General features: G+C 41.1%; 1 protein-coding gene across 3 annotated transcripts in view; it reads left to right on the top strand.

The window, feature by feature from the left end:
* The window catches only part of CACNA2D2 (calcium voltage-gated channel auxiliary subunit alpha2delta 2), an 809,616-nt gene that overhangs the window by 687,712 nt on the left and 100,830 nt on the right, over nt 1–21,074 (top strand). For all 3 annotated transcript variants that reach the window (XM_067463620.1, XM_060765787.2, XM_060765788.2), the window contains exons 11-13: nt 8,574–8,732; nt 14,199–14,306; nt 20,143–20,221. In XM_067463620.1, the coding sequence (XP_067319721.1) occupies nt 8,574–8,732; nt 14,199–14,306; nt 20,143–20,221 (346 nt within the window). The remainder of the gene's footprint in view (nt 1–8,573; nt 8,733–14,198; nt 14,307–20,142; nt 20,222–21,074) is intronic.

A 21,074-nucleotide genomic window follows, 5' to 3' on the forward strand; every position in this document is an offset into this window, starting at 1 on the left:
ATTGCCTTTATTAGTAGGTGATAAGCGACGAAAGCAGCACTAAGCAAACTTTGATGCTATTAATGACACTGTATTTTGAGGATTTTTGAATATCTAAACATATGTGTGCTTTTCTCCAAAATGCTTGAAACAGCAGCTGGTTATTACATATACACTGCCATAGAATAGCATCAAAATGTACATTTCCACCCAAGGTTTCTAATAGCTCAAGAAATCCACACCATTTCTGTCACCCTTTCGCTTCTGTGATGGATCCATGGATTGTAATATACTCCTGATCCAGTGTTATCAGTGTGGTTAGATGCAAATAACTGGACTGGATCAATTTTGCTCACAATGAAACTTCTTAAGTAGCCGTGCACTATACACATTGTAGATGTTTGTTCCATGTGATTGAATTCACAAAAGGAGAAGAACAGTGTCATGCACACCACCACCACCACCACCACCCCCCCCCCCCCCCACACACACACACATACACTGATACATAGAGCATACTTAAATACATATATATTTTCTCTATGGCAGTGTTTCCCAAACTGTGCTCCTCCAAGTGTTCTGGACTTCAGCTCCCAGAAATCCCAGTCAGCTTACCAGCTGTTAGGAATTGTGGGAGCTGAAGTCCAAAACATCTGGAGGGGCACAGTTGGAGAAACTCTGCTCTAGGGAATAATAAGCTGGGCTTCTCCTTGCCTGTGTTTCATCAACAGTTCAAATGCCCAATAAATATTTATTTCTATCTCCTCAACTCTCACTGCCATTTCAAGCTGGCTACGTGGTTGGTTGTTTAAAGCATTTTTTGTACACTTGTATAATGCATGTAGTGCCTTAGTGTGTTTAAAAACATATACACATAGGGTTGTTGTAGGTTTTTCAGGCTGTATGGCCATGTTTTAGAAGCATTGCTTCTAGAATATGGCCATACAGCCCAAAAAACCTACAGCAACCCAGTGATTTCGGCCACAAAAGTCTTCGACAATACATATACACATACTACAAACTGATAGAGCCAGTTCTCCCCATCACTACCTCAGTCCTGAAGAACAAATTTTTGCTGGACCTGACTGAAAGGGCTGAATTTAGAATTTTGTGTCAGTACACATCACCACAACCAGTAGCTACTCGGAGCTTGAAAAAGCTACCTTTTAGGATGACAATTCCAAACAAAGAGGTTGTCTAAGTTCTGTCCAAGGCTAAAGAACAAATAGATTAGCATTAACATTTCTGGGTCATTTCATTCTGTACAAGCATCAGGTTTTTTGAGATCAAAATGGCTGCCTTTGCTCTACGGATGGAACCAGAAGAAATCTAACTAGTTCAGGCATGGGCAAACTTCAGCTAAACTGTGGCCCTCCAGCTTAAGTGGCTGAAGGGGAAAGGAAGGGGCCTGAGGCTGCTAGGGATTGTGAAAGTTGGAGTCCAAAACACCTGGAGGGCCAAAGTTTGCCCATGCCTGAACTAGAGGCAGTAGAAGACTCGTAATTTCAGTGTCAGTGGAGCATGAAGCTATTCTGCATTTTAGTCTGACTTTAAAAGCGCCATCCAAGGTGCTGAATCTCTGGTAGGAATAACTGGATAGCTCCTTAAAAGTTTTATGAAACCCAGAGTGTAAACATCTGCCCCACTGAGTAGAGGCAACACATTCTAAGCTATAACTGTTTCCTATGCTGCAGCAGCTTCTTTCTGCACAAGACTAAGGCCACATCTTGCGAGGCGTTCCTACAACCTTAGAATAGTCTCTCTCTCTCTCTCTCTCTCTCTCTCTCTCTCTCTCTCTCGCTTCCTCTTCCCACGGGTGCTTTCAAGCACAGTTATTCCCGTGGGAGGTTGTAGATGCAAAGTTTAGGCTCTCCGCAGGATTCTCCTCTGCTGAAGTGGCATAGAAAACCAATACTGTAATCCATTGTCAAATTGCATCAAATCAGCTACTCAGATGCTTCCAAAATAAAGCCTCTATCCTCAGGGAGACAGAAAGAAGGAACACAAGGCCTGTTGTATGCATGAGTTAAGGCTCTTGAGGCAGGCTGGGCTGAAGAGTCAGGGACACCAAACTAAGGGAGGCATGAGCATTATTTATTAACTAACTTTCCCCCTCTCCCATTTCCAGTAATGGTCTCCAAGGCAACTTCCATTTACAGCTGAAACTGCTAGAGCATAAAATACAAAACAAGAAAACTAAAATCAATAGAAACCACATCTACATTCTTAGCTAGCGGAAATATTATGAATTGTTCCCCAATTATATTCAGCCACAGTTTTGGCAGAATAGGACAACCTTTCATTGTCCTTAATCATAGGATTATAGAGTTGGAAGAGTTCTCATGGGCCATCCAGTCCAACCCCCTGCCAAGAAGCAGGAAAATCGCATTCAAAGCACCTCTGACAGATGGCCATCCAGCCTTTGCTTAAAAGCCTCCAAAGAAGGATCCTCCACCATACTCCAGAGCAGAGAGTTCCACTGCTGAACAGCTCTCACAGTCAGGAAGTTCTTCAGGTAGAATCTCCTTTCCTGTAGTTTGAAGCCATTGTTCTGCATTCTAGTCTCCAGGGCAGCAGAAAACAAGCTTGTTCCCCCCTCTCTATGACTTCTCACACATATATACATGGCCATCATGTCTCCTCTCAGCCTTCTCTTCTTTAGGCTAAATATGCCTATTTCTTTAAGCCACTCCTCATAGGGCTTGTTCTCCAGACCCTTGATCATTCTCTGGACACATTCCAGCTTGTCAACATCTCCCTTCAATTGTGGTGCCCAGAAATAGACACAGTATTCCAGATGTGGTCTGACTAAGGCAGAATAGAGGGATAGCAAAGCTTGTTTCTTAGACAAGACCCCCTTTCATATAACACTTTGGTTCCACTTACTGCCAAGGCAATATCCTATGGAATCCTATGGTGAATGAACAGAGCTGTCTGTTTGAGACTTGTACATACCTCTCATTAAACCGCAAGTGCCAGGGCACCATAGGATGGAGCCAGAGCAACTAAAGTGGAATTATAGCAATTTAGCTGAGCCAACTGAAAAGACCTCATAATAGAAAAGGTTTGCCCTCATTTCTGAAGACATTTAGTAGAGGGCCCCAACTGACAGCCATACTTTATGGGCAAGGTCACATAGAAGCTGCCAGACCCTTCAGACTGTATCCAGATCATTTGGGCTTTTTATGGGTGAAAACCTTAACTATAATCATCATTTTTAATTATATATAGAACTAAACCAGAAGGCTATGAACATCATTTTCCATGGATGACATATGGCCAATACAGAGGGTTCCAGTTAATATCTTGGCAACCATACTTTAGTCCAATTAAAATTTCCAGGTGTGTTTCATAGGCAGCCTCACAGATAATGCATTGCTGGAATCTAACCTGAACTGTGGGGGATACCAGAGAGCCTTTCAAAATATGCCAGGAGGCCCTTTTCCCCTTCAGACAAAAGAAATAGCTGGCACATGGTGGAAATCTCTTTCTCTGAGGTGTGAAGCAATCCTAAAATATTGGATGATATATTGCATTCTGTGCTATTTTAAAAAATACAGTCAATCTTTGCACGTTTTCAAGGGACCTTGCAAAGTAGAAGACATCTGCAAGTCAAGTATGTACACAGACAGCACCAAGTATTTCCAATGGCCATCTGTATTAATCCTGCAAGATGAAGAGCTTTCTTTGAAAATGTATTTCTATGTTGACTGATATATGATAGGTATACCTATTGCTGAGGGAAAGAAGTATGTCATTCTTAGCCCAGCAGTGGTGTTTTGACTAGTCAGATATCTAGATAACTGCTTGGGTGCGGCATGGGAGGTTATTCTCCCAGTCTTAACACTGATTTGTAAAACTGGTGACAGCTGCTGGGTGGTGATGGCAAGTGCATAGCTCCTTACCTTTTCACCTCAGCACACTCAGGAGGATCCAGGGATGAGTCTTTCCAAGATCAGTGCTGTCACTCTTATTGATTGGCTAATCTGAGCTCTGGGCCAGAAGTGTGCTGGGCTTTAAACAAGCAGGTGAAATCTGTACCTGGCAATATTTAGATAGTAAAGAAAGGAGACCAGAGACAAGAGGGTGAAGAACATGAAATGGAAAATGCATTTCATCCAAATTCCATGACCTCACAACCTCCGAGGATGCCTGCCAAAGATGTGGGTGAAACGTCAGGAGAGGATGCTTCTGGAACATGGCCATACAGCCCGGAAAACTCACAGCAACCCAATCCTTAGGAAGATGTCAAGAATACATAGACTATTTCTTTTTTTAAAAAAAGAAAAAAATGGAGAACTCTGCCATTCTCTTTCTCATGTGTCTGATGTCTAGGAAGAAACATGTTTGAACTAATTAACACGTCTAGTCTCATTACTTTTAGTGGATCACTGCCTCCTAAATAATGTTCCATATTTCCAGCATATGAGTGCTCTTTCACTTCACCCACCTGGTCAGAAGGAAAAGTCAGTCCTCTCCTAACAACTTAGCTCAGGATGCCCAGTAAGCTGGGCCTGTAACCTTGTGATAAGGCGCTGAAACGTCCTGCAGAAAACACGCCTGGAGGTATATAAGTAATCACAGCAATGCTCTCCACAAATCCGTCCTGCTCAGGCAGGATTCAGGAGGATGGGGGTCTTATCACTCCATTAACGCCAACAAATTCTTCCACCGTTTACTCCCACAGAATCCTGGATACAAATTTTGGCCTTCTCAGTAGCAAAGACCTTCAGCAAAAAGAATGAGAAGTTTGATTGTTTCAGTCATCTGTGTCCCTACCTGTCTTGGTACCCTGTGATCCAATCTGTGCTGTTTCCCCCTGCTTGCTTGTCTTGCTGGTTTGAGAAAATGAATGGCAAGCATAGGAGGATCATAGATACCTTCATCAGAGACCACGTTGTTGTTGTTGTTGTTATGCTACATTTATACCCCACCCTTCTCACCCCAATGGGGGACTCAGGGCAGCTTACAGACCATGGCATACAATGCTGCATTACACATATAATAATAAACATGACATATCAGTTTAAAAAATTAGCATATCAATTTAAACATACAGGAATAAACAAAGAATATCAATTGAACAATTCAAATATAAAAACAATTAAAAAGCTTAAAAGTAAACATTCAGTCCCAACCAAAGTGGGCTGATGACATATCAGTTAAACAATTCAAATATAAAGACAATAAAGCTTAAAAGTATTTGATTTATGAGGACTCAAAACTCATGTTTACATCCAGAGCTAGGAAATGTTATTCTCAAGGTTTACAGCTTCCTGAATCTCTATTCACTGGCATTCTCAGAGCTGTATTGAAATGAAGAGATGTTCTAAATTATATTTATTTACCTTATTTATATCCCTCTTTTCTCTACTCCAAGGGGGACTCAAGGCAGCTTACAAGTGGCACTAACATAGTACTTTAAAGCATACAATATTGACTTAAAATAAATTGAATTAAAATTAATACAAACTAAACATAATAAAGTACATTCTAATGTTAGAGACACACCATCCATGGATCAGAATCTAAGGCAATTCCATAGTCAATTGCACATTATTCGACTGTGTTAGTTTTTGAAAGCCTGCTTACCCCAGCGAGATGTAAAGGACATCAGATTCAAATCCCTATTCCGTGATTAAAATTACTGGATGATTTTGAGCCAGGCAGCACCTCTCAGCCTACACTTCCTGACAGGGTATTTGTGAAAATATTGGAAAGGCCCATAAGTGCTATCCTATGTCCTTAGATGAACAGCAAGATAACAAGTAGATGGCAAGATTGGAAGATGACATTATCATTTTCCAAAACGTTTTGTTCTCAAATACATATTTTAATACGGAATATTTTGAAGGTTAATAATCAATTTAAACCTGGACTGTTTTTATTAGAATTGATGGATGGGCAAATGGGAGGAAATATGGAAGATTACCATGATATATTACCACTCCAGCAAGATTGGTATATGCACAAAAATGGAAGAGCGCATTAATTACAACAAAAGGAGATTGGCTGTTAAAACTGAATGATTTCATTGGAAAAGATAAATTATCTGATTTGGTTAGGAAAAAAATTGGTGACATTTTTGAAGCACAGAAACCCCTTGACTCTCTCTTTGGAGAATGAAGAACATAATACGATAACAATAAATTATAATAACCAGTAGGTTTGAATTGCTATAAAATGTGTATGAAGTATTTCTTTGTTAATGTATTGTCGAAGGCTTTCATGGCTGGAATCACTAGGTTCTTGTGGGTTTTTTCGGGCTATAGAGCCATGTTCTAGAGGCATTTCTCCTGACGTTTCGCCTGCATCTATGGCAAGCATCCTCAGAGGTTGAGAAGGTCTGTTGGAAGTAGGAAAAATGGGCTTATATATCTGTGGAATGGCTGGGGTGGGGCAAGGAGCTCTTCCCTGCTGCAGTTAGGTGTGAATGTTTAGCTGATCACCTTCATTAGCATTTGAAGGCCTGCCTGAGCCTGGGAAAATCTGTTGCTGGGAGGTGTTAATCTGTGCCTGGTTTTTTCCTCTCTGTTGTTTAGCTGTTATAATTTTAGAGTTTTTTAATACTGGTAGCCAGATTTTGTTCATTTTCATGGTCTCTTCCTTTCTGTTGAAATTGTCCACATGCTTGTGGATTTCATTGAAAGCCATTGAAATCCACAAGCATTGAAATCCATTGAAAGCCATTGAAATCCACAAGCTCCTTGCCCCACCCCAGCCATTCCACAGATATATAAGCCCATTTTTCCTACTTCCAACAGACCTCACACCTCTGAGGATGCTTGCCATAGATGCAGGCGAAACGTCAGGAGAAATGCCTCTAGAACATGGCTCTATAGCCCGAAAAAAAACCCACAAGAACCTATTTCTTTGTTAGCTGGCAAAGTACGATTTCATATATTAAAATTCATAGCCATAAAGAAAGTTGGGAGTCGTTGTAATCTTTCCCCTTTTTTTCCATTTCGCTGTACTTTTCCCCCATCTTCTCTATTTTTTCCCTTTTCTTTTTCTTTTATGTATATTTTGGAAACTTTTAATTATGTGTGTGTAAATAATACAAAATACACATCCTCATCATACTAAGAAGCAGTTGTCTATGGCATCTCATTTCTACTAGGATATTTACACAAAGAGCCAGGTGCTCTTTGCTACATTCACAAATATGTTCCTTCTTCCAGGCTAACTGCTTTCCCAACTGAACCTGGGTCAGTACATCTGCATTCATCTTTTCAGTTTGGAAATATTCAGTGGCCGATTCAAAAGCTACAACATATAAATGGAGACCTGAGTTTGCTCAGCGGGTTAAGAAAGTCTTAGGTGTGAATATCGTACAAAATGTTTGGTGCCTTACTATTCCAGTTACTATTTCATTATTACAATTTTAATCCTGCCTTTTCACTCAAAGTGGCTAACAGACAACTGAAAACAATAAAAAATAAAACATTCAATATTAATTTTGGAACTAAAGTGAAATTGATTTGGGATAAAATTTTAATTAAAACAATTGACAATAATAATAAATATATGCATTTTACCCTTTGCCACTGAGTTGTATTTTATACCCAGAAAGAAAGAGAAGCATAAATATTTTAAATTAATAAATTATTATTATTATTATTATTATTATTATTATTCTGACACAGTATGACATAGCAAATGAGATATATGTGCTGAATTTTGTATCACAAAATCACAAGTCAAACACTTCCCAAGCGTTTAAGACTGCGTGATGTATTTTGGAATGATGCGCGCAGATCCAAGTAAGGTGGGGTATTGTAGTTGACAGATCATGATTTTATGAATGTTTATTGTTTGCAAATGCCAGCTGAGATCTTTTGCATGGCACCCAGTCTGCTGATTACCACTGGGATCACCTGTACTGGTTTATGCCAGAGCCTTTGGAGTTCAATTTTGAGGTCCTGATAATGGCTGAGTTTTTCCTGTTGTTTTTTCTCTATTCGGCTGTCACCTGGTATGGCAAAATCAATAATCCAAACTTTTTTCTTTTCCACAATCGTGAGGTCTGGTGTATTGTGTTCCAAAACTTTGTCAGTCTGAATTCAAAGGTCCCACAGTATTTTTGCATGTTCATTTTCCACGACCTTTGCAGGTTTATGATCCCACCAGTTCTTTACTACTGGCAGGTGGTGCTTGTGACATAAGTTCCAATGTATCATTTGGGCCACAGAGTTGTGCCTCTGTTGTTTCAAACCTCTCTCTGTATAGGATTGTGGCAGATAACAACTGATTAAAATAAGCAACAAATAGATACATAACATAGTATTAAAACATGATCAGTAATTGAAAATACAAAATCATTTTAAAGAGCATAACATCACTTAAAAAGCATACACATTTAAGAAAACAATTCATAATTTTAAATCTTAAAACAAAAACCATCTGGACAGGCCAGCTGGAAGATCTTAGTCTTTAATGTTCTTTTAAACTCAAGACAGCTGTCAAATCTCTTCCACCAGATAATTTCATAATTTGATGGGTCTAGCTTGGGAGCAGATAAAGTTCATGACTTTTCCATTGCCTCTTTTTGCCCATCCTAATGCATTTTCAATTCTCTGTTTTCTGCTTTCCAGTTTAACCAAAAGGCCCAGGCTGTATCCTGCTTCAATCATTTAGTCCAGGCAAATATCCGCAACAAGAAGGTCTTCAAAGAGAAGGTGGAAGTAATGGAGGCTCGGGGAACCACAGACTACAAGGCAGGCTTTGAGTTTGCCTTTGAACAGCTGCAAAATGTAAGCATTCAGTCTAAAGCCTGGAAGGGAACTTAGGGAGCATCTATACCAGTGATTCCAACCTTTTTTTGACCAGAGACCACTTGACCAGGAACCACTTTGACCAGGGACCACTTTCCAAAATTAGTATCAAAAGGGTTACAAATCAGTTTTTGGTCAATTTTAATTTTGTTTTGGTTATTTGGGATGCTGATTCAGAAAATTGCATTGGAAAGACCACACTAGCTTTACTTTCTGATACAGAACATATGCCACCCAGTAGTCATCATCTGCTCACCCACAGAAAATCATATTTAATAATCTAGAGTTGATCTTGTATGCGTAGTCAGTCTCTCTCCCCTCCCAACATCCCCATTACCTTGGCACTGTAAGAGGGTTTCATGAGACCAGTTGCTCTTGTTGCCATGTGGTTTTGAGGCAATGGTGTGGTAATGATGAGGCCGCAGACCATATTTTCATTCTTGCAGAACATTGATGGTCTGTGGACCACAGGTTGAGAACCACTGATCTATACTTTAAAATCAATCCAGTTCAACACCATTTTAATTGCTGTGGCCCATGGGAGCTTTAGGATGAGTCCTGTTACCTCACCAAACTAAGACTCCCATGATTCAATGGAATTGAGCCATGACAGTTAAAGTGGTGGCAAACTGTAATAATCCTACACTATGTCGATGCACCCTAAAAGGAGAGGGAATCTGAAAATCAAATAGGTTGCCCACAGGAGAATGTGGGCATATGGAAACAGGAGCAAAGCCTTAAATTATGCCAGAGATGTATCAATCTGTCTCCAATGTCTTGGTGTTTTTCCCTGTGGGAAATACAATGGGTAGGAAATCCCACTTCTCACTCTAAAGACATAACACAAATGGCTCCACTCCTGAAGGAGCTGCTTTGGAGGAAGTGGATATGTTGCAAATACATCTAAATATATCTGACAATATAAGCAGCTTGGTCTCAAGATGTCTGAGAATCAGAGAAACCTCCTGGCATTTGGGGATGGTGGCTATGTCTCATTTTCTCACAGCCCTGATCCCATATTATTGTTTAGCTCATTACATGGAGCACCCGGTGGCACAATGGGTTAAACCCTTGTGCTGGCAGGACTGCTAACCGACAGGTTGGTGGGTCAAATGCGGGGAGTGGAGTGAGTTCCTGCCTCGGCTGTTTTCAATGTTGTCTGAAGGCTGTGGGTTCAACTTCTGGTTTATCCCACAGTATTTCCTTCTTTGCTTTTACCAAACATGTGTCAATAATATCTTCCTTCAGCAACAATAGTGAGCTATTTTAGCAAGCACAGACTATTTTCATTAGCTAGACAAATGTATTATGGCAACTGCAATGCCCTTGCTTTGCTTTGTTTTTCTGGTCATACTCACTTTCTCAGCTTCTCAGCCACTGCTCTATTTTTCTTCTTCTTTTCACCTGTTTCTGCCTTCAAAGGCAAGTCATAATAGGAATTCTTCCCCAGATCCAAGCCTATCGAAAGATTGGCTCTGATCAGTTTGAAAGGGACAAGAGGCATTCAAAATACCAAATCGACATCACAAAGGAGGAGCACCTTTTGAATATATACAGGGCTATTGCGCACCAGATTGTTGTTGCATGTTGTTTTCCTTATTTATTTATTTATTTATTTATTATTTTCCATATTTGTATACCACTTTTCTCAGCCTTCAGGCAAGAAAATGGTTAACAATAGCAAAATTCAATGCTCAGAACAACATAAAACAGTTAAAAACAATTAAAACAATTGCATATTAATTAATCAATTATACATCAATAAGCATCTCTTTGGAGTCTCATAATTAGAATCAAGATCCAGTTTTATCATCCAATGTTCCATATTCCTATATTCTTTAAGATGCCTATTCAAATACCTGCTCGAACAACCAGGTCTTCACTTTCCTCCGGAATGATAACAAGGAAGAGCATCAGAAATAAAAATATTCTGCACAACATGGTATTAAATGCAACTGGATTCTACTCTGATCTCACTACCCAGGCTCCCCAAATTTCAAGATGTCTAATCAGAGATTACAAAGTTCCCCATAAAACCTTTTTTCCAAAAAACCTTCCTAGCCCATGAAGCTAACAAAGATCATTTCTGAGATCTGAAGGCTGTCAAATCCTTATAAACACCTTATACATTCATTTATAAGTTGTCTTATAGGGTTCTACCCCATTCTGTTGTACCTTCATGACCAATCTTGTGATATGGGTCACCTAAGAAATCATAAGTGATTGAAAGGAACCCAGTGAGGGTCATATTAGCCATTAAGGGTTGTGTTCTCTCTGTGATTAACACATTTTACTCTCACAATGATATTTTCTCAGAGGCAAGGTACCTTGACCATAAAGCAATTTAAATCCTTTTTTTTTATTTTTCAATCACAAAAGAAAGCACATTAAATGCAAGATGTGTGGGTTAGGAAAATCATATGTTTCTTTAAATATAGGTAAGCCATGCAATGTAAGCTTCTGAGTTGTGTGGCAATTTGAATCTGAGTCTCCTCACCATAATTGTGCACTCTAGTCTCACCACATAACTTTTGTTCTGCCTTCTATCATGATCATGCCATCTATGGAAATATATATTGCTGTTGTTTGATGTCAAGTCAACTTTGACATATGGCAATCCTATGAATGAGAAAACTCCAGTAATCCCCTGCCCTGCTCAGGTCTTCCAAAATCAGGGTTGTGACTTCCCTGATTGACTCAAATACACCTTCCAATGCCAGTGATACAGCTTAATGGTGTACATTGGCAGCCACCTCTCCACCAAAGTCAACATCGACGCCGAAATACAACACCGCCTGAGCTCTGCAAGCGCAGCATTTTTCCGAATGAAGCAGAGTGTTTGAGGACCGGGACATCCGTAGGGATACCAAGGTGCTTGTTTATAAAGCTATTGTCCTCCCAACCCTGCTCTATGCCTGTGAGACGTGGACTGTCTACAGACATCACATGCAACTCCTGGAACGATTCCATCAGCACTGCCTCCGGAAAATCCTGCAAATCTCTTGGGAAGACAAGCGGACAAATGTCAGCGTGCTGGAAGAAGCAAAGACCACCAGCATTGAAGCGATGGTCCTCCGCCACCAACTCCGCTGGACCGGCCATGTTGTCCAGATGCCCGACCACCGTCTCCCAAAGCAGCTGCTCTACTCCAAACTCAAGAATGGAAAACGGAATGTTGGAGGACAGGAAAAGAGATTTAAAGATGGGCTCAAAGCCAACCTTAAAAACTCTGGCATAGACAGTGAGAACTGGGAAGCCCTGGCCCTTGACCGCTCCAGCTGGAGGTCAGCTGTGACCAGCAGTGCTGCAGAATTTGAGGAGGCACAAGTGGAGGGTGAAAAAGAGAAACGTGCCAAGAGGAAGGCGCGTCAAGCCAACCCCGGCCGAGACTGCCTTCCACCTGGAAACCAATGCCCTCACTGCGGAAGAAGATGCAGAGCAAGAATAGGGCTCCACAGCCACATACGGACCCACAAGAATATTGGAAGACAATCATCCTCAGAAAGCGAGGGATCGCCTAAGTAAGTAATACTCCTTTCCTATTGCCACTTACCACATTTTCTAATGGGTTGTGTCATCTCAGGATATGCCTCAAGTATGACAGCTGCAGGTTAATCACTTCCCGAAAACGTCTGTTATTGTGTTATTTTCCCAGGACTGTTTGTCCCACTGACGCAAGTACCGTAGTACACGAGGCCGGGATCATCGGCATTATTCTCGTAACAATGTGTGGCCCTTGATAATAAATGAACAGATAGGGCATGGGTGCTCCACATCCCTCCCTGGATACATGAAAAGCTTCAGCAGCTGATACTTAAGTTTTAGTGGAAGCAGCTGCCTCTTCCATTTCATTACAAAGTTAGCAGGGCCCATCTGAAAGGACTCGGATCAGACAGTCTACAGTGACGTTGGACAAAATAAAGATGAATAGCCCTATTAATCGCTGAGCGGTAATAGCCACAACATAATTTCCGTCCCGACAGCCCCTCCTTCTCCCTGTTCATCTGTACCACCTTCACCCCTGGAGAAACAGCTAAAGAAAACAGATTCTTCACTGCCACTTTCTTGGACTGAAGTCAGTGGGAGGGGGACATGAGGAAACTAGCTCTAGGGATGACTAATTTCCACATACTCATATACATAATACGTGTGTAGAAATGCATGTCCATCTTTTGCTGTTCTCACTTATCAGTAAAGAAGTATTCTCTGGTTCATTCTTACACACACACACATACATACACTCCCGCCATTATTTCCTTACAGATTTGCAACCTAATAGGCTCTTCAGCAGCTCTGACATTCCAAGGAGTTAGGAGGCTGGGAGATTTACCTATAGAAGTATGTGTATAACATATTCTCTGACAATGTGTGATAAATGCATATATCAATGTTGGAAAGCATACAACAGGATGTGGCTCCCCTCCATAAATTTGTGACATAAACTAATCTGTGTACACTAGTTTCCCCACTCTTATTTTTTTCTTGCTGCAAACAGGAAAAAGTAATGCTCCACAGTACAGTGGGCCTGCAATATTTGCAAGTGTTTAGCTACAGGTCCCATCATAGATACATATAAGTATGGATGGTCATGCCCTGTATTATTCAATGGCAGAGATGTTCATTTTTAAGCATTAGTATGTCCATATTCACATCAGCTCCGTTTACTAATATGGGGAACAACAATCTCTGGTCACTAGAAATCTCAGATCCGGATTCCACAGATCCGAAGAGCCCACTCTAGTCTCAAATAAAATTCATTCAGGGTAGGTGTGAGTTTTCTGGGCTGTATGGCCATGTTCCAGAAGCATCCTCTCCTGACATTTCACCCACATCAATGGCAGGCATCAACAAAGGTTGTGAAGTCTGTTGGAACTAGGCAAGTGGGGTTTATATATCTGTGGAATGTCCAGGGTGAGAGAAAGAACTCTTGTCTGCTTGAGGTAAGTGTGAATATTGCAATTGGCCACCTTTATTAGCATTTAATGGCCTCGCAGCTTCAAAGTCTGGTTGGTTGCTGCCCGAGGAATCCTTTGTTGTCAGGTGCTAGCTGGCCCTGATTGAGTTTTGTCTGGAATTTCCCCTGCTTTTCTGAGTGTTGCTCTTCTTTTAAATATCACTTACAGACAGATAATTCCTCTTAACAATATAGTCACAATTTTGATCTTGACTACTCAAGCTTTATTTTAACCAAAGGGTAATAAATGTATCAGAGCCAGTTTGGTGCAGTGATTTCAGATTTGAACTATGACTTTCAAATTTTACTCCGCTATGAATATCCATTAGATGGCCATGGAGGAGTCACATACTCTCACTCTTACAGTGAGGCAATGATAAACCTCCTCTGAATAAATCTTGTCTAGAAAACCTGATGATGAGGTCACCATAAGTTGGAATTGACTTGAAGGCACATTAACAACAACAATAAATGTTACTTCTTTTTTGCAGTCCAACATCAGCAGAGCCAATTGCAACAAGATGATCATGATGTTCACCGATGGAGGAGAAGATCGGGTTCAAGATGTGTTTGAGAAGTATAACTGGCCCAACAAGACAGTGAGTGTTCATCTTGTATCCTAAAAACAAGCCTGCAGTTTTCTGACTGCTTTCTTGTAGTGTTGACAACTTAGCACCAACTCATTCTCATACTAGTGGAGAACTGATATTCTTTCAAGCGTGGTTGTAGGTTTTTCAGGCTATATGGCCATGTTCTAGAAGCATTCTCTCCTGATGTTTTGCCTGCATCTATGGCAAGCATCCTCAGAAGTTGTGAGGACCTCACAACCTCTGAGGATGCTTGCCATAGATGCAGGCAAAACATCAGGAGAGAATGCTTCTAGAACATGGCCATATAGCCCGAAAAACCTACAACAACCCAGTGATTCCAGCCATGAAAGCCTTCAACAATACATTCTTTCAAGGCTTTGTTCATTTGTTGCTACCACAGGGTGTAATTTTGACTGCCAATTTGGACAATTCTAAGAAGACATTGGACACATTCATGGAGTATAGGCTTACCAGTGGTTGCCACTTATGATGGCTATATAGTCTCCTCAATATCAAAAGCAGAATGATTCTCAATATCAGTAGTTGGGCAAAATGCATTTGCACTTATGTCCTGCCTGTGGGCTTTTCATAGGCAGCTAACTGGCTGACCACATGTGAACAAAATGATAGATTAAATGGGCTTATGGTGTAAACCAAAAGGGCTTTTTATGCTTTTCAGGAGCCTCTGAATATAAAATGGCATGCATAATTTAAGCAAGAACAAAAAGTACTTAAAATCAGAACAGAGGTGAAGGCTTGTAAAAATAAATGCAAAAATAGCATTTTTCTTAGCCAAAAATGTAAAGCATTTCTGTGCCAAGATGTATGACCCAACTCTTAGCCAGAAATGGTATTGATTTGGGCCACTGTAACTTGTTCGTTATGAACAAAATTACCATACCATTACAGATAAGTGTTTTTCTCCCTCTGGCAGTGAAAAAACAAAACAGGTCTCTTCTCCACAGCATCTGATACTTTAATTACAAAATGGCCCCATGCAGCTGCTTACAAGGCAGGAAGGAGGCACCATGCTCTTTTATAAGAAAGGAACGCTTGGCTGCCAGTTTAGCTAAGGACGTCACCATGAGTCACAGTTTTATTTTTAACCAACACGAAGTCATTTAGTTGCATTCCGGATTTGACAAAGATAGCTGAACTGGTAATTTCCATTCTGGATAGAAGCTGGTAATGGGAATTAGGTGCAATCCACAAGTCTCCCACTGTCTGCCAGATGTTTCACAACTGCCCCCCTCCATATATATTATGCATCAACATTTATTTCTCTGAGTGCATCTACACTGCAAAATTAGTGCAGTCTGTCATCACTCTAACCGGCATGGGTCAATTTTATGGATTGTAGTTTTGCAAGGTCTTTAGTCTTCCCTGCCAAAGAGTGCTGGTGTCTCATCAAACTACAAATCCCAGGATTCTATAGCATTGAGCCATTGCTGCTAAAGTGCTATCGATCTACATTAATTCTACAGTGTAGATGCTTCCTCAGCCTGTAACCTTGCCTCAGAGAGGCCTATGCAACATAAAATGGCTCTGTGTTGATGTTAAATGCTTTCAAGTGCCTCCAATTCATATGCCTGTACTGTAAAGATAAAGGTAAAGGTTTCCCCTGACATTAAGTCTAGTTTGTGCAACTGGGGGGGGGGGGGTGGTGCTTATCTTCATTTCTAAGCTGAAGAGCCGATGTTGTCCATAGTCATCTCCAAGGTCATGTGGCCATGGAGCACCGTTACCTTCCCATTGGAGCAGTGCCTATTGATCTACTCACATATGGATCTTTTCGAACTGCTAGGTTGCAGAAGCTGGGTCTAACAGTAGGAGCTCACCCCACTTCCCAGATTCGAATTGCCAACCTTTTGGTCAGCAAGTTCAGCAGCTCAGTGGTTTAACCCACTGCACCACGAGGTGCCCCCGTCTCTACCATAGGCAGAACTTATCCTAGGGTTTACCCAGCAAGATTTATTTAGAAAAGCTTTGCCATTGCTGTCCATTGAGGCTGAATGAACATGACTTCTCCATTGTCAGCCAGTGGATTCCTAGCTGGGATTCAAACCCCAATCCTAATCTAAAGCATCACACCATATTTTCTATACATACAATTACATACAAATAACACAGAACTTTTAAAAACATACATTGTGGATCTATGTCCAAAAGGCAGATGACGTCATAAAGGGAATTTTATTGTTCATCTGAGTGAAAAACCATGATGAGGTTTTTCATCTTGAGCCTGTACCCGAATCCATAAAAGAGATAAAACAGCAGAACTATGCCTAGATCATTATATGTGGAATATTATAAATGAATCAGGAAACATGGCCGAATGTGACCAGCTGTGTGACCTGCCTCAGCTCAGTCGCAGGCATGGTGGGAAGTGGCTAACTCCTGCTTTATTGCTAGATTCCGCCTCATTTGATGTGAGCTATTTAGACAGTTGATCTTCCTGCCTGTCTGCTCCCGCACTGAGCCACTGCCCCTTTAATGGGGCGTCTCACACTCCAGCACTAGTTTTATTACCTGCACCGACCTTGAAGTGCCAGGAAAGAAGGTAGACAAGAACTTCCTTTGAAACTTTGCACAATCTGTTGCTATGGGGAAATGCTTGCCTTTCTCAACGCTGCTCGCTTTCGAAGAGATTCCATCAGAATTAAGAGCATATAGAAATGTCAGCCCACTGGGTGGAAGTACTTAAGTGTCTCAAGATCAAAATAGGCTACCTTTCCGCCACCCTCCACACTTATCTCCTCTCTCCTTCTTTTTGTACAAGTGGGGAAAGAGATGGGTGCGACCCTCTGACATCTTCTGCAGTGCCTGCTCTTATTAAACAAGATTAGAGACTCAAGAAAGAAGTGGGATACTGCACTGAAGCTTTCCTTTCACTTCTACTTGGAACTAGAATAGTACAGGGAGCTGAAGTGCAAAGGGAGGAGGGAATAACACTTCGTGGCTCATGGATGTCTTGCTACTGTTGTTAGCATTTCATAACAATCCTTCTGTTACTCAGGAAGAGTGCAGTTGCCAAAAAGCAACTGCATCTTTAGAATGATTCCTTAGGCACTGAAAATAGACTTTCTATGTTTGTATCATTTTTCTGAACCCAAAACATCAAAACATAACATTATGGCTGGGAGTAAGAAGAGATTGTTTTCAAATGGGAGCAACCTTTACTAAGAAGTGTGGGAAGGAGTTCAATGTGTTCCCACTTTACCGTGTTCTTAGAGAGTCCAGTTTTCTAACAGATAAAGAATTAAATTCTTCTAAGATAATCAATACAAGATATACATGGGCTTCCTGTCAACCTGTTCTCTTTGTGGAGGGATGGGATGGGATTTGATTTGATTTACCCACATTATCTCATGGCAAGAGCAAGAACAGTATTTTCCACTGCCATAATCAGTTCAAGCAACAGAAGTTTAAGATACATCTACACCAGGCATGGGCTAACCAAGGCCCGGGAGGCGGATGCACCCTTCTGGGTGCTCACTCAAGGTCCTCCTCATTTTCCCTGTCCTCTTGCAGAAGGACACAGCAGCCCACCATGTCCTTATGCCAAAAAGATGGGGGAGGAAGGCACGCAGCACCTGAGAGCCCTCCAGAGCACTCTCACCAACCCCCAGTCTCACCCTCCTTCCGGCATAATACCAATAGGACAGCCCAAGGATTGGGGAAGAAGGATGGGGAGGAGGAGCAAGTAGCCCCATCCTTATGCTGAGAGGGCATGACCCTGGCCCTGCCCTGCGACCTCCTGGCCCCACCCTGTCGCAGGCCCAGGTCCTCCACATCCAGTGTGCTGGGAGAACAACCTGAGAATGACCTGGGCCCACCACCCTCCCTCTCTCCTGGCCTAGCCCTCATGCCCAAGCCTGCAATGCTACCCCAAGGCAAAAAAGTTTGCCCATGACTGATCTAGACTAATGAAAAAGTCCCAGTTTTGATTTATTTGCTGTTTATTTAAATTGATTTGTATTCTGTCTTTCTCCCAGATAGGGGCATAAAGCAGCTTCAAGAGAGAGTCAATTTAGAAACTTTCACAATAAAGCTGAGAAACAATTAAAATCATCACAGCAAACAGTTCATCTAACCAAGCCCTCCCCAGAACAACCATGGTTCTATGTTTCATTGGAGATTTAGGATAGGTCACTCTGCAAAGCCCAATATATGTTTCGCAAACATCTTTCCCCATCCTGGCACCTTTCAAATGTGTGACTAGAGCTGATGATAATTCATACATACTAGAAGTACGGGTTATATTAATCCAACACATTTTAAAGTTGTTTTATTGGGATGAATGAACTGGATTTCACATTACTGGAATTCACTGCATAACACGTTTATGTAATGTCACCTTTATTATGCAGTGTCCTTTCAATGGAGACTCAGTTGGTGCCACTAGCATCAGATTTAAATTTCCAGAGTCAGGTTTAAAAGTGGCTTGTTTGTAAAGCCTTTTTGGTCTGATATTCAAATCTACATATGTACATGGTTTTAAGGTGTTCGAATGTGCTGTACATTGTTTATTATGCATTGTTTTGCTGACTTAAAATTTTAATGGCTCTTAAAATGGTTGAAACTGATTATTCTCATGACATAAATATTTTAGTTAATAACTAATGAATAAAAACTCCCAAACCTGTCGATGTTAATGAATAAGGAAAACTGAGAGAAGGTAAAAGACGTTCTTCTCCCAGTGCACCTTCCCAAAATAAGAGAAATGGGTGGAGACAAGAGAGAAAATTAAGTCAGATGCTTTCCTCTGCAGTTTCCCTTTCCAAGTTGGGGGGAAACAAATCACTGAAGGTAGAGGAAGGCCTTGGAAAAGCGTCTCTTTCTTTCCTTCCTTCCTCCTGTATCGTGTTGCTGCTTCCAGGTTCTCATTTGAGCACCCTCTATTTTTGAAATACCAAGTCATTAAAAATAGATTCAAACCATTTCTGATTCAGAAGTGCTGTTTGGCCATCTCACATTGTTGCTGCTTTTGTTACCAATTTGTCAAATTTATTTTGCTTGAAAACGGGAATTTCCTCATTGTGAAATTAGGTCGTGGTTGTGGCAACCATACAAATTGGCACTTTCTTTGACATGAAGCTGCGCAGAAGTGTTTTTGCATAACAACACAACTCAACAATGGCCAGCATAATTGAGTCAGTGGATGAGAATTGAACAGTATCCACTTGATCGGCTGCTTCATTTTAAGACCAGTCCACATGGCTATTGGAATATTGCGACAGCTGCTTGAAAACACATGGCTGGTTGCCATCATACGTTGGGTTCTGCTTCTGCTGTGCCATAACAAAAAGAAAGAAAAGCAGTGGCACAGTCAGTGCATATTAGGGTAGAAGCCAATATGCACAGCAGCAGCTGGTGCCTCTAATATCAGTGGGATAGTGAATCTTGCTCCAGGTTTTATTCTAAAGGAGCTATCCAAGGTCCTGAATCTAAAACTGGGAGCAGGATTCCACACATTGGATGGCACCTTTAAAGTTCAGATTAATACCTGCAGAGGAATCATCATTCTAATGTCTATGAATCATGATTTCATTTTCCTTAGCTATCTATCTCATTGTTGTACGTCCTGCCCATTGATTAAGTATCTCATATTGTGTGACAAATGGGCACAAGTTAGATATTTAACAAATACATCCAGGTTCCGCTGAAAAACATCAAGCTGACAAGAGGTCCTGGTATCTTCTATATGTGTTTTTTCAAGGTTTCTTGTATATTCTAAATGAAGCCATTTTCAGTGAATCAGAGGGTGTGAGTGAACTCCTGTTGGGGTTGCACCTAGTACATTTTAATTTATTAACATGAAACCCTCTGTATTCTTTTTTCACAGGTACGAGTGTTCACTTTTTCTGTTGGGCAGCATAACTATGATGTCACTCCTCTGCAGTGGATGGCATGTGCTAACAAAGGTAAGGAGAGTGGCTCAGAGGCAGCATTATCACAAAGTAGCCTGCCAAATAAAACTGGTGGATTAGGAGGAAAGGAAGATATTGCTTTACTGGCAGAAGAAAGAACAGTTACCTTCTGAGAGTCATTCCTCTGAGAGCTGCAGCTATTGTTCATAGTTGTGTTTAATTGTCATGATTAGTGTGGCACCTGCATGAAGACAGTAGATGAAAAGCAACCCTTCTTCTGGAACTGGAAATCTCAAATGGGAAAAAAAATCTTGAGTCAGCCACCACCCCCTATTTATCTGTGGAAAGCAAATGTTTTAAATGAAGAAAATCTTCTCTCTAGTTCTGAACATTTCAAGCAGAGCTGAGCAAGTTTCCTGGAAAGAATCTGCTAGTCTAAACATACTGAATGGTGGTTCTCTAACAGAAGGTCCAGCTGTTTCTGGACTTCAGATTCCCAAACCCTTGCCCTTGGGACATACAGTCTGGAAATTCGGGTGCTTGAAATTAATCAACAACTGGAGCCTCTCTGGTTGAGGACTACTGGAATAGATAATGCTGAGCTAAATGGCAGAAAGGATGGGTGGGGGGGGGAGTCTTATAAGATACAACTTAGGGAAATACATATAACTTGGAAAAAGAGGAGGCACGATAGCCTTCTTTAAATGTCTGAAATAGCATCATCTCAAAGATTGAGTAAACTTGTACAACACAGGGCAATGTTTGCACATTACAATAAAAGAGATTTCCCCTAAACATTAAGAAGAACCTATTGACTGTAGGAACTAGTTGACAGTGGAATGGACTACCCAGAGTGCAGTAGAATTTCCTTTTCTTTGGAGGTCTTTAAACAGAGGTTGGATGGGGC

Source organism: Anolis sagrei, chromosome 2, assembly GCF_037176765.1.
Source record: "Anolis sagrei isolate rAnoSag1 chromosome 2, rAnoSag1.mat, whole genome shotgun sequence".
NCBI lineage: Eukaryota > Metazoa > Chordata > Lepidosauria > Squamata > Dactyloidae > Anolis > Anolis sagrei.